This window comes from Zeus faber (genome assembly GCF_960531495.2).
Source record: "Zeus faber genome assembly, chromosome: 5".
Lineage (NCBI taxonomy): Eukaryota > Metazoa > Chordata > Actinopteri > Zeiformes > Zeidae > Zeus > Zeus faber.
The window spans coordinates 37,447,267-37,467,256 of NC_137192.1; the positions used below are offsets into that span (position 1 = coordinate 37,447,267).

Genomic DNA, 19,990 nt, shown 5'->3' on the forward strand with positions numbered 1-19,990 from the left:
AATGATGGGAACCGCTGGTCTAGGTGTTTGCTAGGCGTTGTAAGGTGTTGGTGTGGTTAGATGTTTTGGTTAGGTGTTCTGTCTGTGTTGTTAGGTGTTATCTAGGTGTTGTTTTGGTTAGGTGTTGTCTCTATGTTGTTAGGTGATGCTTTGGTTAGGTGTTCTCTCTGTGTTGTTAGGTGTTCTCTAGGTGATGTTTTAGTTAGGTGTTGTCTCTATGTTGTTAGGTGTTCTATAGGTGATGTTTTGGTTAGGTGTTCTCTCTGTGTTGTTAGGTGTTATCTAGGTGTTTCTTGGTAGGTGTTCTCTCTGTGTTGTTAGGTGTTCTCTATGTGTTGTTTTGTTAGGTGTTCTCTCTGTGTTGTGAGGTTTTATCTAGGTGTTTTTTGGTTAGGTGTTCTTTCTGTGTTGTTAGGTATTCTCTATGTGTTGTTTTGGTTAGGTGTTATCTAGGTGTTTTTTGGTTAGGTGTTCTCTATGTGTTGTTTTGGTTAGGTGTTTTCTCTGTGTTGTTTTGGTTAGGCGTTTTCTCTGTGTTGTTAGGTGTTCACGAGGTGTTGTTGGGTGATGTTCTGGTGTCTGTCTGTTTACATGGTTAGGATCTTGCATTGCGCCGGCTCGCTAACGCCTCCAGCAGCTCATGGCAGAGACACTGGCAGAAGCCGTAGAGGACGCAGAGCAGCAGAGTGGATGGAACCAGGCTGACCAGCACCACGCCCGGCCACAGCTGGCCGATCATCAGCAGGTAGATCCCCAGGGGCAGGGAGCTGAAGTACACCTGCAGCACAAACAAAAGCTAGGACATCAGTACAAAATACATATATTGTACATATATTATGATGGAAAATTTCCAAGCCACTGATGCATACATTTTTAGACATACAAAACGGGTACTCATTGTCTACCCCAGATACTCCTTATCTAGTCAGGGTACACATTATCCACCCCAGATACTCATTATCTACCCCAGGTATTCATTGTCTACCCCAGACACACTTTATCTACTCCAGGTTCTCACTATCTACCCCAGGTATTCTTTATCTACCCCAGGTATTCTTTATCTACCCCAGGTATTCATTATCTACCCCAGGTACTCATCATCTACTCCAGGTACTCATCTGCCCCAGATGCTCCTTATCTACTCCAGATTCTCCCTATCTACTCCAGGTACTCATTTTATACCACAGATACTCATTATCTACTCCAGATACTCCTTATCTACTCCAGATATTCCTGATCTACTCCAAGTACTCATTGTCTACCCCAGACACTCTTTATCTACTCCAGGTACTCACTATCTACCAGTGATACTCTTTGTCTAATCCAGATACTCCTTATCTACTTCAGGTACTCCTCATCAACTCCAGGTACTCATTATCTACCCACGATACTCCAAAAATACTCCAGATATTCCTTATCTACTCCAGGTACGCATTACCTACTCCAGGTACTCATTAACTGCTCCAGGTACTCATTGTCTACTCCAGATACTCATTATCTACTCCAGGTACTCATTATCTACTCCAGGTACTTCTCATCTACCCCAGATAATCCTACTATACTCCAGATACTCCCTATCTACTCCAGGTACTCATCATCTACTCCAGGTACTTCTCATCTAACCCAGATACTCCTAATATACTCCAAATACCCCCTATCTACTCCAGGTACCCATTATCTACTGCAGATAATCATTATCCACCCCAGATACTCATTAGGTACTCCAGATAATCATTATCTACTCCAGATATCCTTCTCTACCCCAGATACTCATTATCTACCCCAGATACTCATTTTCAACTCCAGATATACTATCTACCCCAGATACTCATTATCTACCCCAGATACTGCTAGTATACTCCAGGTACTCATTATCTACTCCAGATATTCCTTATCTACTCCAGGTACTCATTATCTACTCCAGGTACTCGTATCTACTCCAGGTACTCGTATCTACCCCAGATACTCGTATCTACCCCAGATACTCGTATCTACCCCAGATACTCGTATCTACCCCAGATACTCATCATCTACCCCAGGTACTCACTATCTACCCCAGTTATTCATCATCTACTCCAGATATTCATTATCTACTCCAGATATCCTTCTCTACCCCAGATACTCATTATCTACCCCAGATACTCATTATCTACCCCAGATACTCGTTATCCACCCCAGATACTCATTATCTACTCCAGACACTCTTTATCTACTCCAGACACTCATTGTCTCCCCCAGATACTCATTATCTACTCCAGACACTCATTATCTACTCCAAACACTCATTGTTACCCCCAGATACTCGTTATCGACTCCAGATACTCGTTATCTACTCCAGATACTCGTTATCTACTCCAGATACTCATTGTCTCCCCCAGATACTCATTATCTACTCCAGATACTTGTTATCAACTCCAGATACTCATTATCTAGTCCAGATACTGGAGCTTCTCTGTCCCCCTGTCACCAAACAACAGTCTCGCTGTAGAAAACACCTGCATGTCTGCTCTACTTCTAGATATCTGGCACGAGCACCAAAGGGTGATGAACTGTCAACGAGGCTCTGTGTTTCAGGTCTATTCAGGGACCACGCCCGCTCTGGAACTTCTCTTCAGTGGAAATAAACTAAATCCATTTCAGAGCCTCTTGTTTCACGTTCTGTTTCGATTTGTTTTTCTGCAGCATCGTTGCTAACAAGCTATGTTCTAACAACATCAACCAACTAGGCAGAGAGCCCCCAGCAGGCAGCGCGGGAAGCTGCGTGACGTCCAGGACCGGCACTTCTGGGCGGGGATGTGGCAGGGCAGCGACTCCACGCTGGGTGGGGCGTAGAGCCGCACCATGTTGAGCATCAGGGAGTCGGATGATGGAGATTCTCCAGGAAGCTCCATGATGGTGATGACCAGGCAGTCTGACGAGCTGTGGGAGGCCACGCCACTCTCTGAGGTGCCACCCCCTGCATGGAAATTACCAAACAAGCTCCATCAGCAGTGGCTCCATGTACGGTCATTAATGTTCTCCATGTACCCAGCCCAAACTCTGTAGCAAGGACATCCCACCTCACCCCAACCCTGAAGTGAGGACAATCTACCCCACCTACAGGGTTCGCCCTGTGGTGAGGACAGCCTACCCCACCCTAACCCTGTAGTGAGGACAACCTACCCCACCCGAACCCTGTAGTGAGGACATCCTACCCCACCCGAACCCTGTAGTGAGGATGTCCCACCCAACCCAAACCCTGTAGCGAGGACGACCCCATCCGACCCCATCTGAACCCTGTCATAAGGAAGTCCTACCCCACCCAAATCCTAGAGGGAGGAGGTCCCACCCCACCGTCCTACCCCACCCAAACCCAGTAGCAAAGGAGGTCTGACAGTTGGTGTTGGGTTTACCTGTCAGACTGTTGGGGCTCAACAGCACCTCGGCACCACTGCCTCCACCCCCTCCGCGGCGGACTCTGTCCTGGCAGGAGAGAACAGCCAGGATGTGCCTGTCGTCCTCCATCAGCCACACCTGCACAGCAGAGAGAGAAACAGTTTACACCGACAGTGAACCGGCTTCACCTGCAGGAAACTTGCTTCACCCAAAGCAAAGTAGCTTCACCGTTGGGTCACTCACCTCCTCGTCAGGGACGTGGGTCTCGTGGCGGCAGAAGGGACAGCTGATGGTTGTAGGCAAGGACTCCCCTGGAAAGCAGCCAATCAGAGCACAGTTGGAGCAGTTAGGTGGTTACCATAGTTACAGTATTGTGTCGTCTCTGTTGGTTCTGGATCCCCATGGAAACACAACAGTATGTTCTCTGTCCCCACTAGAAGACATCTTGATTGACTATCAGATTTCCACTTCAGATTAATGTTTAATGATTAATTAACAACATGTTCATTACACACTACTTGGTGCACGACATAACACACTCACTACATAGTACACTACATAACACACTACATGGTAAACTACATAGTCTACTACATAACACACTACATAGTACAAAACATAACACACTACATAACACATCTTACCATGTTTTAGTCAGTAAACAACTAATCATCATTACTACTCCAATAGGGGAGAATCAACACAGGTGAAACAAATAAACATAGAACCAAACAACATGTACATGGAAAAACATAACCATAGAAACAAACATGTACACTTAAAAACAAACATAGAAACAAACACAGACATACATACATAACACACTCTGGCTACACTACATAACACGACACAACACGACATAACACACTACAGAGTATACTACATAACACACATCATAGTACACTACATAAAACACTACATGGTACACTACATAACACAGTACGTGCTACACTACATAACACACTGCATAACACACTACATAGTACATGACACAACATAACACAAGACATAACACACTACATAGTACACTACATAAAACACTACATAGTACACTACATATCACACTACATAACACACTATATAGTACACTATAAACACATTACATAGTACACGACATAACATGCTATATAGTACACTACATAACACACTACATTGTACTATACATAACACACAACATTGTACACTCCGTAACACACTCAATGGTACACTACATAAACTATGTAGTACACTACATAACATAGAAACACATAGTACACGACATAACACGGTATATAGTACACTACATAACACACTACATTGTACTCTACATAACACACAACATAGTACACTACATAACACACTCAATGGTACACTACATAAACTGTGTAGTACACTACATAAAACTATGTAGTACACTACATAACACACTACATAGTACACTACATAACACACTATATAGTACACTACATTACACACAACATAGTACACAACATAACACGCCGCATGGTACATTACATAACACACTACTTACTACTAGGGGAGAATCAACACAGATAAAACAAATAAACATTGAACCAAACAACAACATGTACATGGAAAAACAAACATAGAATCAAAAAAAATGTCAATGGAAAAAACAAACATAGAAACATGTACATGGAAAAACAAACATCGAAACAAACATAAATATGTACATGCAAAAACATAAACATAGAAACATACAACAATATATACATGGAAAACTATAAACATAGAAACAAAAACATGTACATAGAAAAACAAACAACAGCATGTACATGGAAAAACAGAAACAGAAACAAAAAACATGTACATGGAAAAATAGAAATATAGAACCAAACAACATCATGTACATGGAAAAACAAACAAACCACATGTACAAGGAAATACAAACAAAGAAACAAACCACAACATATACATGAAAAAAACAAACAGAAACAAAAATCATGTACATGGAAAAACAAAGATTGAAACAAACAACATGTACATGGAAAAAACAAACATAGAAACAAACAACATTTATATGGGGATGGTAACTCAGGAGGTAGAGCTGGTGGTCTAGTGATCTAAAGGTTGCTGGTTGGATCCCAGGCTCCTCCTGCTAGCATGCTGTAGTGTCCTTGAGCAAGACACTTAACCCCTCATTGCTCCTGATGGCTGCGTCCGTCGGTGTTTGAATAATTGTAAGTCGCTTTGGATAAAAGCCTCTGATCAATGACTTAATGTAATGTAACATGTTCATGGAAAAACAGAAACAAAAAATATGTACATGGAAAAACAAACAAACAAAAAATATGTACATGGAAAAACAAACAGAGAAACAAAGTACATGTACATGGATAACAGAAACAAAATACATGTACATGAAAAAACAAACATAGAAACAAACCACATGTACAACGAAATACAAACAAAGAAACAAACCACAACATATACATGAAAAACAGAAACAAAAATCATGTACATGGAAAAACAAACATAAAAAACAAACAACATGTTCATGGAAAAACAGAAACATGTACATGGCAAAACAGAATCATAGAACCAAGCAACATCATGTACATGGAAAAACAAACATGGAACATAAACATGTACATGGAAAAACATAAACAAAAAACATGTACATGGAAAACAAACATAGAAATAAACATGTATGTGGAAAAACATAAACATACAACAACATGTACAATGAAAAGCATAAACATAGAACCAAACAACAATATGGAAAAACAAACAACATGTACATGGAGAACCAAACAGAGAAACAAACATGTACATGCAAAGACATAAACATAGAAACATACAACAATATGTACATGGGAAAACCAAAACATAGAAAACAACAATGTGTACATGGAAAACCAAACAGAGAAACAAACAACAACATGTACACGGAGAACCAAACAGAGAAACAAACAACAACATGTACACGGAGAACCAAACAGAGAAACAAACAACAACATGTACATGGAGAACCATAAACATAGAAACAAAAAATATGTACATGGAGAACCAAACAACATGTACATGGAGAACCATAAACATAGAAACCAACAACATGTACATGGAGAACCATAAACATAGAAACAAAGAATATGTACATGGAAAAACAAACAGAGAAACAAATAACAACATGTACCTGGAAAAACAGAAACAAACCACATGTACATGGAAAAACAAACATAGAAAGAAACAACAACATATACATGGAAAAACTAACAGAAACAAAAATCATGTACATGGAAAAACAAACCGAGACAAAAACATGTACATGGAAAAACATAAACAAAAAACATATACATGGAAAAACTAACAGAAACAAAAATCATGTACATGGAAAAACAAACCGAGACAAAAACATGTACATGGAAAAACAAAGAAACAAAAAACATGTACATGGAAAAACAAACATAGAAACATAAAACAGCCATAGAAAAACATAAACATGGAACCAAACAACATAATGTACATGGAAAAACAAACATGTACATGCAAAGACATAAACATACAACAATATGTACATGGAAAACCATAAACATAGAAACAAACAACAACACGTACATGGAAAACCAAACAGAAACAAACAACACGTACATGGAAAACCAAACAGAAACAAACAACATGTACATGGAGAACCAAACATACACAACATAGTACACTACATGATACACTACATGGTACACTACATAACCCACTACATAACACACCGCATGGTACATTACATAACACACTACTTACTACTAGGGGAGAATCAACACAGATAAAACAAATAAACATTGAACCAAACAACAACATGTACATGGAAAAACAAACATAGAATCAAAAAAAATGTAAATGGAAAAACAAACATAGAAACATGTACATGGAAAAACAAACCTCGAAACAAACATAAATATATACATGCAAAAACATAAACATACAACAATATATACATGGAAAACTATAAACATAGAAACATACAACAATATATACATGGAAAACTATAAACATAGAAACAAAAACATGTACATAGAAAAACAGAAACAAAGAAACAAACAACATCATGTACATGGAAAAACCAACATGGAACAAAAAAACAACATGTACATGGAAAAACAGAAACATAAAACATGTACATAGAAAAACAGAAACAAAGAAACAAACAACATCATGTACATGGAAAAACCAACATGGAACAAAAAAACAACATGTACATGGAAAAACAGAAACATAAAACATGTACATGGCAAAACAGAAACAAAGAAACAAACAACATAATGTACATGGAAAAACAAACATCGAAACAAACATAAACATGTACATGCAAAAAAATAAACATAGAAACATACAACAATATATACATGGAAAACTATAAACATAGAAACAAAAACATGTACATAGAAAAACAAACAACAGCATGTACATGGAAAAACAGAAACATAGAACCAAACAACATCATGTACATGGAAAAACAAACATGGAACAAAAAAACATGTACATGGAAAAACAAACATACACATGTACATGGAAAAACATAAACAAAGAAACAAAAAATATGTACATGGAAAAACAAACAGAGAAACAAATTACATGTACATGGAAAAACAGAAACAAAATACATGTACATGAAAAAACAAACATAGAAACAAACCACATGTACAACGAAATACAAACAAAGAAACAAACCACAACATATATATGAAAAAAACAAACAGAAACAAAAATCATGTACATGGAAAAACAAACATAAAAAACAAACAACATGTTCATGGAAAACAGAAACAAAAAACATGTTCATGGAAAAACAGAAACATAAAACATGTACATGGCAAAACAGAATCATAGAACCAAACAACATCATGTACATGGAAAAACAAACATGGAACATAAACATGTACATGGAAAAACATAAGCAAAGAAACAAAAAACATGTACATGGAAAACAAACAGAGAAACATAAAACAGATATGGAAAAACACAAACATGGAACCAAACAACATAATGCACATGGAAAAACAAACACCGAAACAAACAAACATGTACATGCAAAGACATAAACATAGAAACATACAACAATATGTACATGGAAAACCATAAACATAGAAACAAACAACAATATGTACATGGAAAACCAAACAGAGAAACAAACAACAACATGTACATGGAGAACCATAAACATATAACCAAACAACATGTACATGGAAAAACATAAACATAGAACCAAACAACAGCATGTCCATGGAAAAACATAGAAACATAAAACATGTACATGGAAAACCATAAACATAGAACCAAACAACATGTACATGGAAAAACATAAACGTAGAACCAAACATCATGTACATGGAAAAACAAACATGGTACAAAACAAGAACATGTACATGGAAAAACAAACATAAACATGTACATGGAAAAACAAACATAAACATGTACATGGAAAAACAAACATAAACATGTACATGGAAAAACATAAACAAAGAAACAAAAAATATGTAAATGGAAAAACAAACAGAGAAACAAATAACATGTACATGGAAAACAGAAACAAAAAACATGTACATGGAAAAACAAACATAGAAACAAACAACAACATATACATGGAAAACCAAACAGAAACAAAAATCATGTACATGGAAAAACAAACCGAGACAAAACAACATGTACATGGAAAAACAAACATAGAAACAAACATGTTCATGGAAAAACAGAAACAGAAACAAAAAACATGTTCATGGAAAAACAGAAACAAAAAACATGTACATGGAAAAACAGAAACATAGAACCAAACAACATCATGTACATGGAAAAACAAACATGGAACCAAACAATAACATGTACATGGAAAAACAAACATAAACATGTACATGGAAAAACATAAACAAAGAAACAAAAAATATGTACATGGAAAAACAAACAGAGAAACAAATAACAGCATGTCCATGGAAAAACATAGAAACATAAAACATGTACATGGAAAAACCAAACAGAGAAACAAACAACAACATGTACATGGAAAAACCAAACAGAGAAACAAACAACAACATGTACATGGAAAGCCAAACAGAGAAACAAACAACAACATGTACATGGAAAGCCAAACAGAGAAACAAACAACAACATGTACATGGAAAGCCAAACAGAGAAACAAACAACAACATGTACATAGAGAACCATAAACACAGAACCAAACAACATGTACATGGAAAAACATAAACATAGAACCAAACAACATCATGTCCATGGAAAAACAAACATGGAACAAAACAGCAACATGTACATGGAGAACCAAACAGAGAAACAAACAACAACATGTACATGGAAAATCATAAACGTAGAACCAAACAGCATCATGTACATGGAAAAACAAACATGGAACAAAACAAGAACATGTACATGGAAAAACAAACATAAACATGTACATGGAAAAACATAAAGAAACAAAAAACATGTACATGGAAAAACAAACAGAGAAACAAATAACATGTACATGGAAAAACAGAAACAAAATACATGTACATGGAAAAACAAACATAGAAACAAACCACATGTACAAGTAAAAACAAACAAAGAAACAAACAACAACATATACATGGAAAAACAAACCGAGACAAAAAAAATGTCCATGGAAAAAACAAACATACAAACAACATGTTCATGGAAAAACAGAAACAGAAACAAAAAACATGTTCATGGAAAAACAGAAACAAAAAACATGTACATGGAAAAACAGAAACATAGAACCAAACAACATCATGTACATGGAAAAACAAACATGGAACAAAACAATAACATGTACATGGAAAAACAAACATAAACCTGTACATGGAAAAACATAAACAAAGAAACAAAAAATATGTACATGGAAAAACAAACAGAGAAACAAATAACAGCATGTCCATGGAAAAACATAGAAACATAAAACATGTACATGGAAAAACCAAACAGAGAAACAAACAACATGTACATGGAAAACCAAACAGAGAAACAAACAACAACATGTACATGGAAAAACATAGAAACATAAAACGTGTACATGGAAAAACCAAACAGAGAAACAAACAACATGTACATGGAGAACCAAACAGAGAAACAAACAACATGTACATGGAGAACCATAAACATATAACCAAACAACATGTACATGGAAAAACATAGAAACATAAAACGTGTACATGGAAAAACCAAACAGAGAAACAAACAACATGTACATGGAAAAACCAAACAGAGAAACAAACAACATGTACATGGAGAACCATAAACATATAACCAAACAACATGTACATGGAAAAACATAAACATAGAACCAAACAACATCATGTCTATGGAAAAACAAACATGGAACAAAACAGCAACATGTACATGGAGAACCAAACAGAGAAACAAACAACACCATGTACATGGAGAACCATAAAACAAATATAGAAACAAACATAAGCATGTACATGCAAAAACATTTCCATGGAAAACCATGAACATAGAAACAAACACCAATATGTACATGTAAAACATAAACATAGAAACAAAAACATGAACATGGAAAAACAAACCAAAACAAACAACAACATATACAAGGAAAAACATAAACATTGAAGCAAAAAACATGTACATGGAAAAACAAACATAGAAACAAACAACAACATGTACATGGAAAGACAAACATAGAAACAAACAGAAACTGTACATGGAAAATAGACATATACCAAACAACAACATGTACAGGGAAAACCATAAACATAGAACCAAACAACAACATGTACATGGAAAACAAACATAGAAACAAACAACATGTTCATGGAAAAACTGAAACAGAGACAAAAAACATGTTCATGGAAAAAAAAACATAGAAACAAACAACAAGTACATGGAAAAACATAAACATAGAAACAAAAAACATGTACATGGAAAAACATAAACATAGAAACAAAAAACATGTACATGGAAAAACAAACATAGATACAAACAAATATGTACATTGAAAAACAACAAAGAAATAAAAAACATGTACATGGAAAACAAACAGAATCAAACTACATGTACATGTAAAAACAGAAACAAAAAACATGTACCTGTAAAAACAAACATAGAACCAAACAACATGTACATTGAAAAACAAACAATGATACAAACAACAACATGTACATGGAAAACCATAATCATGGAACCAAACAACAACTTGTACATGGAAAAACAAACAAAGAAACAAAAAACATGTACACGGAAAAACAAACAAAGAAATAAAACACATGTACATGGAAAAACAAACAGAAACAAACAACAACATGTACATGGAAAATCAGAAACAAAAAACATGTACATGTAAAAACAAACATAGAAACAAACAACAACATGTACATGGAAAAACAAACATAGAAACAAACAACAACATGTACATGGAAAAACAAACATAGAAACAAACAACAACATGTACATGGAAAAACAAACAGAAACAAACAACAACATGTACATGGAAAAACAAACAAAAAACATGTACATGGAAAAACAAACAACAACATGTACATGGAAAAACAAACATAGAAACAAACAACTACATGGATAAATATAAACATAGAACCAACAACATGTTCATGGAAAACCATAAACATAGAACCAAACAACAACATGTGCATTGAAAAACAAACAAGAAAACAAACAACAACATGTACATGGAAAAATAAACATAGAAACAAACATGTACATGGAAAAAAAACATAGAAACAAACATAAACATGTACATGGAAAAAAAACATAGAAACAAACAACAACAAGTACATGGAAAAACATAAACATAGAAACAAACAACAACAAGTACATGGGAAAACATAAACATAGAAACAAAAAACATGTAAATGGAAAAACAAACATAGAAACAAACATAAAATTGTACATGGAAAAATATAAACATAGAAACATACAACAACATTTTCATGGAAAACCATAAACAAAGAAACAAATAACATGTGCATTGAAAAACAAACAAAGAAACAAACAACATGTACATGGAAAACCATAAACATAGAACCAAACAACATGTTAATGGAAAACCATAAACATAGAACCAAACAACATGTGCATTGAAAAACAAACGAATAAACAAACAACAACATTTACATGGAAAAATAAACATAGAAACAAACATAAACATGTACATGGAATAACATAAACATAGAAACATCAGACAACATGTATTGACAAAACAGAGTCAATTAAGTGCAGTAAAACTAGAACTACATTTGGTTTCGTGGCCTCTTCCTGTCATAGCTATGGCAGTTAATGAGGGAGAAAAAGAGAGAGGAATGAAACCAGGAGGGTGTTGGTGTGTGTGTGTGTACAGGACTTGTCTCCATTGGTTCTGATCCAAGCAGTGGAAAAGGTCCTGAAGCTGCCCCTGAGTCCTGCAGCTGTACAGACACCCCACAACTGCAGGAAAGCCCAGAGCACCCAACCCTGCAGCCACAGAAGACTCCAGGGCCCCCAGAGAAGCCGGAGGCCCGTAGAGCAACCCCCACGCCCTGGCCCAGAGGAGCATAGCCCAGCTCCAGGGAGCGCGAGGAGACCCCGCACCCCCGGGGCGCACACATACAACCCACCCCCAAGTGCAGGCACAAGATGCAGCCTCAGGTGCAGAACCCGGGCTGACAGACTGACACCCCTTCAGAACCACCGGCCCTGTGCACGTGGCAGCAAGGCTCCACGGCCATCAGCACCCCGCTCAAAGGCGAGGCCCGTCCACCACAACATTATCTGAAGCTGAAACACTGACTGTTTCTAATTTACTGTTCTTATGAGACAGAAAGTAGCCTTTCTGATGGACTGCCTCCTTTCTGTCTCCTTGTCTTCTTCCTGTGTGACTTACCCATGTCCACCATCTTCTTGAGGCACTTGGCGCAGACCCGGTGGAGGCAGTCCAGCAGCTTGGGTCTGCGGCCGTGGGCGTCGTAGCGGTTGTAGCAGATCTTACACTCCAACTCCTCTAGTGTGTAGACCAGGGATTGTCCCCACACCTCCACCTGAAGAGTAGGACACCGTCACCTACTGCCCCCTTACTGTTCCACAACACCCCCTACTGTCCAACACCACCCCTTTCTGTCCCACACCTCCCCCTACTGTCCCACACCTCCCTCTACTGTCCCACACCTCCACCTGCTGTCCCAAAGCTCCCTCTGCTGTCCCACAGCTCCCTCTGCTGTCCCACACCTCCAACTGATGTCCCACACCTCCAACTGATGTCCCACACCTCCCTCGACCGTCTCACACCTCCCTAGACTGTCCCACACCCCCCTCTGCTGTCCCACACCACCATCTGATGTCTCACAGCTCCACCTGATGTCCCACACCTCCCCCAACTGTCCTATACCTCCCACTGCTGTCCCACACCTCCACCTGATGTCCCACACCTCCACCTGATGTCCCACACCTCCCTCGACTGTCCCATACCTCCCTCTGTCCCACACGTCCGCCTGCTGTCCCACAGCTCCCTCTGCTGTCCCACACTTCCGCCTGCTGTCCCACACCTCCAACTGATGTCCCACACCTCCCTCGACCGTCTCACACCTCCCTAGACCGTCCCACACCCCCCTCTGCTGTCCCACACCACCATCTGATGTCTCACAGCTCCACCTGATGTCCCACACCTCCCTCGACTGTCCTATACCTCCCACTGCTGTCCCACACCTCCACCTGATGTCCCACACCTCCCTTGACTGTCCCATACCTCCCTCTGTCCCACACCTCCGCCTGCTGTCCCACAGCTCCCACTGCTGTCCCACACCTCCACCTGATATCCCACACCTCCCTCGACCATCTCACACCTCCTTAGACTGTCCCACACCCCCCTCTGCTGTCCCACACCACCATCTGATGTCTCACAGCTCCACCTGATGTCCCACACCTCCCTCGACTGTCCTATACCTCCCACTGCTGTCCCACACCTCCACCTGATGTCCCACACCTCCACCTGATGTCCCACACCTCCCTCAACTGTCCCATACCTCCCTCTGTCCCACAGCTCCCACTGCTGTCCCACACCTCCACCTGATATCCCACACCTCCCTTGACTGTCCCACACCTCCGTCTTCTGTCCCACACCCCCCCCTACTGTCCAACCCCTCCACCTGCTGTCCAACACCTCCCCCTACTGTCCCACACCTCCACCTGCTGTCCCACACCTCCATCAACCTCGACATTCTCCAACCCTCCCAGATGGATGGATGGATGGATGAACACATGATAGATAGATGGATAGTTTCTACCTTTCCTTCCACAGTCTGTCCAGCCTCCACCTCTACCAGCGGCTTCATCTTATTGGCTGTTCTCCAGGAAGGATCACTGGTCAGCTGAGAGAGTAAGCGGAGCTGGTTCAGTGTATGTGTGTAGTGTGTGTAGTGTGTGTGTGTGTGTGTGTGTGTGTGTGTGTGGAAGTGTGTCTCTGTTTGCAGTGAGTGTGTGTGTGTGTGTGTGTGTGTGTTTACAGTGTGTGTGTGTGTGTATGTGTGTGTGTGTGTGTGTGTTCATACTGTATGTGTGTGTGTGTTTACAGTGTGTGTGTGTGTGTGTGTTTACAGTGTGTGTGCACAGTGTGTGTGTGTGTGTGTATGTGTGTGTGTGTGTGTGTGTTCATAGTGTATGTGTGTGTGTGTTTACAGTGTGTGTGCACAGTGTGTGTGTGTGTGTGTGTTGACTGTGTGTGTGTGTGTGTGTTTACAGTGTGTGTGCACAGTGTGTGTGTGTGTGTGTGTTGACTGTGTGTGTGTGTGTGTGCTTGTGTTTACAGTGTGTGTGCACAGTGTGTGTGTGTGTGTGTTTACAGTGTGTGTGTGTGTGTGTTTACAGTGTGTGTGCACAGTGTGTGTGTGTGTGTGTGTTGACTGTGTGTGTGTGTGTGTGTTTGTGTTTACAGTGTGTGTGTGTGATTCACCTTCTGTGCAAGAGAAGTAAGCAGTGTAAACGGACTGGACAGGAAGTGATCAGACAGGAAGCGGTCAGGACAGAAAGTGGTCAGACAGGAAGTGGCCAGCCCTGGGAGTCCCCATGTCTTCCAGACTGATGCATCATTCAGAATGTCCAGTCTGGAATCAGAAACATGTTAGAAGAAACCATCCTAACTAACCCACTCCAACTATTCATAATTAACCCATCCTAAATATTAAGTATTAAGTATGGTATACGTGACCCATCCTAACTACTCCTACCTTATCAATCATAACTAGTCCGAACAAACCCATCATAACTATCCATAACTAGTCCTAACAAACCCATCATAACTAGTCCGAAGTAATCCAAACAAACCCATTCTAACTAGTCCCAACTAACACGTCACTAGTCCTAACGAAACCCAGGATATATACTCCTAACTAGCCAAGCCAAACTAGTCCCACCTAACCCACTGAACCCATTCTAACTAGTCCTAATGAACCCATCCTAACTAGTCACAGAGTAACTACTCTGACTAGGCCTAACTAATCCACCAAAGTAGTCCTAACTAACCCACTCTAACTAGTCTCAATGTAACCACCCGTACTAGTCTCAACTTAACCACCCTAACTAGTCCAAACAAACCCATACTAAAGTCCTAACTAGTTAAAAAACAATCCTAAGTAGTTATAAAACACATCCTAACTAGTTCTAACAAGCCATCCAAAGTGGTTATAAAAACATCCTAATTATTTCTGACAAACCATCCTCAGTAGTTATAAAAAAAAACCATCCGAACTAGTTCTAACAAAACCACCCTAAGTAGTTATAAAAACAAATATTGTAACTAGTTCTAACAAACCATCCTAAGTAGTTATAAAACATCCCAATTAATTCTAAAAAACATCCTAACTCGTTCTAACAAACCATCCAAAGTAGTTATAAAAACAAACATTCAAACTAGTTCTAACAAACCATACTAAGTAGTTATAAAACATCCCAACTAATTCTAAAAAACATCTTAACTCGTTCTTACAAACCATCCTTACTAGTTCTCAAAACCAGGACATAACGAACACCATGTTCGAGCATAGGGTGGCTCATAAGTACGTGGTACCAGACCACCTTAGGTCAAAGATCGATGATCGACTTTGTGGTTGTGTCATCAGATCTGCGGCCGTATGTCTTGGACACTCGGGTGAAGAGAGGAGCAGAGCTGTCAACTGATCACCACCTGGTGGTGAGTTGGATCAGATGGCTGGGGAGGCTGCCAGACAGACCTGGTAAACCCAAACGTGTAGTGAGGGTGAACTGGGAACGCCTGGTGGATGCCGCTGTCCACGAGGTCTTCCACTTCCACCTCCGGAAGAATTTTTCGTGCATCCCGGGGGAGGTTGGGGACATGGAATCCGAGTTGGTCATGTTCAAAACCTCCATTGCAGAGGCGACTTCTAGGAGCTGTGGTCGGAAGGCAGTTGGTGCCTGTCGTGGCGGTAACCCAAGAACCCGTTGGTGGATACCAGCGCTGAAGGAAGCCGTCAAGCTGAAGAAGGAGGCCTTTCGGGCTTGGCTGGCCCAGGGGTCTCCTGAGGCAGCAGACAGGTACCGGCAGGTTACAAGGGCTGCGGCTTTGGTGGTAACTGAAGCCAAAACCCGGGTGTGGGAGGAGTTCGGGGAGGCTATGGAGAAGGACTTTCAGTTCGCCTCAAGGAAGTTCTGGCAAAGTGTTCGGCGACTCAGAAAGGGAAAGCAGGGCTTGGCTCAGGCTGTGTTCAGTCGGGGAGGAGAACTGCTGACCCGGACTGGGGATATTATCGGTCAGTGGAAAGAGCACTTTGAGGAACTCCTAAGCCCGACCAATACGTCCTCAGGGGAAAAGGCAGAGTCTGAAGACTTGGGGGAAGTCTCGTCCATATGCCTGGCAGAGGTCTCCGAGGCAGTTAAAAAGCTCCTCGGGGGCAAGGCGCTTGGGGTGAATGAGATTTACCCTGAGATGCTGAAGGCTCTGGACACTGTTGGGCTGTCTTGGTTGACACACCTCTTCAGTGTTGCGTGGATGTCGGGTACAGTACCTGTGGAATGGCAGACCGGGATGGTGGTTCCCATTTTTAAAAAGGGGGACCAGAGGGTGTGTTCAAATTATAGGGGTATCACACTGCTCATCCTTCCCGGGAAAGTTTACTCCAGGGTGCTGGAAAGGAGGCTCCATCCAATTGTCAAACCTCAGATTCAGGAGGAGCAATGCGGATTCCGTACTGGACGTGGAACAGTGGACCAGCTCTTTACCCTTGCAGGGTTGCTGGGGGGGTTGTGGGAGTTTGCCCATCCAGTCTTCATGTGTTTTGTGGACCTGGAGAAGGCTTTCGACTATGTCCCTCAGGGAATCCTGTGGAGGGTACTGAGGGAGTATGGGGTACCGGGGCGTTGGTACGAGACATCCGGGCCTTGTACAACCAAAGTGAGAGCTGTGTTCATATTCTCGGCACAAAGTCAAACACATTCTCAGTGGGTGTTGGACTCCGCCAAGGTTGCCCCTTGTCCCCAATTCTGTTTGTGATATTCATAGACAGGAGCTCAAGGCCCAGCCAAGGGGAGGATAGTGTCAGAATTGCATCTCTGCTTTTTGCAGATGATGTGGTTTTGTTGGCTTCATCAGATTGTGACCTCCAGCACGCACTGGGGGGGTTTGCAGCTGAGTGTGAAGCGGTCGGGATGAGAGTTAGCACCTCCAAGTCTGAGGCCATACTTCTCTGCCGGAAAACAGTGGATTGCTCGTACCGGGTTGGGAGCGTGTTGCTGCCCCAAGTGAAGTAGCTCAAGTATCTCGGGATCTTGTTCACGAGTGAGGGGAAAATGGAGCGTGAGATGGACAGGCGGATCGGTGCGGCGTCAGCAGTGATGCAGGCGTTGTACCGGACCGCTGTGGTGAAGAGGGAGCTGAGCAGGAAGGCAAAGCTCTCAATTTACCAGTCCATCTATGTCCCAACCCTCACCTATGGTCATGAGCTCTGGGTAGTGACTGAAAGAACGAGATTGCGAATACAAGCGTCCGAAATTAGTTTCCTCCTTAGGGTGACTGGGCTCAGCCTTAGAGATAGAGTCAGGAGCTCGGACATCCGATGGGAGCTCGGAGTAGAGCCGTTGCTCCTTTGCGTCGAAAGGCGCCAGTTGAGGTGGTTCAGGCATCTGATCAGGATGCCTCCTGGGCACCTTCCTTTGGAGGTTTTCCGGGCACCTCTAACTGGTAGGAGACCACGGGGTAGACGCAGAACATGCTGGAGGGATTATATATCCCAGCTGGCCTGGGAACGCCTCGGGGTCCCCCAGGAGGAACTGGAAAACGTTGCCGGGGAGAAGGGGGCCTGGAGCTCCTTGCTCAGCCTGCTGCCACCATGACCCGGCCCCGGATAAGCAGAGGAAAATGGATGGATGGCTGGATAGTTCTAGCAAACCATCCTAAGTAGTTACAACAAAACATCCTAACTAGTTCTTACAAACCATCCTAACTAGTTATAAAAGGACATCCAAACTAGTTCTAACAAAACATCCTAACTAGTTCTAACAAAACATCCTAACTAGTTCTTACAAACCATCCTAACTAGTTATAAAAGGACATCCAAACTAGTTCTAACAAAACATCCTAACTAGTTCTAACAAACCATCCTAAGTAGTTCTAAAAAAATATTGTCACTAGTTCTATCAACCATCCTCAGTAGTTATAAAAAACATCCTTACTAGTTCTAACAAACCATCTTAAGTAGGTATAAAACATCCTAACTAGTTGTGAAAAAAATCCCAAGTAGTTATGAAAGAACATCCGAACCAGTTCTGAAAAAAACATCCTAACTAGTTATAAAAAAACATCCTAACTAGTTCTAACAAACCATCCTAAGTAGTTATGAAATAACATCCAAACTAGTTATAAGAAATCATCCTAACTAGTTATAAAAAAAAACATCCGAACTAGTTCTTAACAAAACATCATAACTAGTTATAAAAAAACATCCGAAGTAGTTATAATAACATCCTAACTAGTTATAACAAACCATCCTAAGTAGTTCTAAAAAAAACATCCTAACTAGTTATAACGAAACATCCTAAGTAGTTATTCAAAAACATCCTAAATAGTTCTAACAAACCATCCTAAGTAGTTCTAAAAAAACATCCTAACTAGTTATAACGAAACATCCTAAGTAGTTATTCAAAAACATCCTAACTAGTTCTAACAAACTATCTTAAGTAGTTATAAAAAAATCCCAAGTAGTTCTAACAAACCATCCTCAGTAGTTATAAAATAACATCAGAACTAGTTCTAAATTATCATCCTAATTAATTATAAAAAAAGATCCTCAGTAGTTATAACAAAACATCCTAAGTAGGTATAAAACATCCTAACTAGTTATAAAAAAAAATCCTAGGTAGTTATAAAATAACATCAGAACTAGTTCTAAATAATCATCCTAACTAATTATAAAAAAACATCCTAACTAGTTCTAACAAAACATCTTAACTAGTTCTAACAAACCATCCCAAGTAGTTATAAAACATCCTTACTTTTTATATAAAAAAACATACTAAGTAGTTATAAAAAACATCCTAACTGGTTCTAACAAATCATCCAAAGTAGTTATAAAAACATCCTAACTAGTTAACAAACCATCCTAAGTAGTTATATAAAACATCCTAACAAGTTCTAACAAAACATCCGAACTAGCTCTAACAAACCACC

The 19,990-nt window shown here is 40.2% G+C and overlaps 1 protein-coding gene across 1 annotated transcript; it reads right to left on the minus strand.

Annotated features, from left to right (window-relative positions):
* Positions 1–595: 595 nt before the first annotated feature.
* LOC307231035 (E3 ubiquitin-protein ligase RNF182) lies at positions 596–14,671 on the minus strand (the record flags this gene model as incomplete). Its single annotated transcript, XM_080001570.1, has 6 exons — positions 14,601–14,671; positions 13,205–13,358; positions 3,619–3,686; positions 3,393–3,513; positions 2,724–2,956; positions 596–778 (listed from the first exon to the last, which is right to left on the minus strand). The coding sequence occupies exons 1-6, from the start codon at positions 14,646–14,648 to the stop codon at positions 596–598; spliced, it is 807 nt and encodes a 268-aa protein (XP_079857696.1). The 5' UTR covers positions 14,649–14,671.
* Between the last annotated feature and the right edge of the window lie 5,319 nt (positions 14,672–19,990).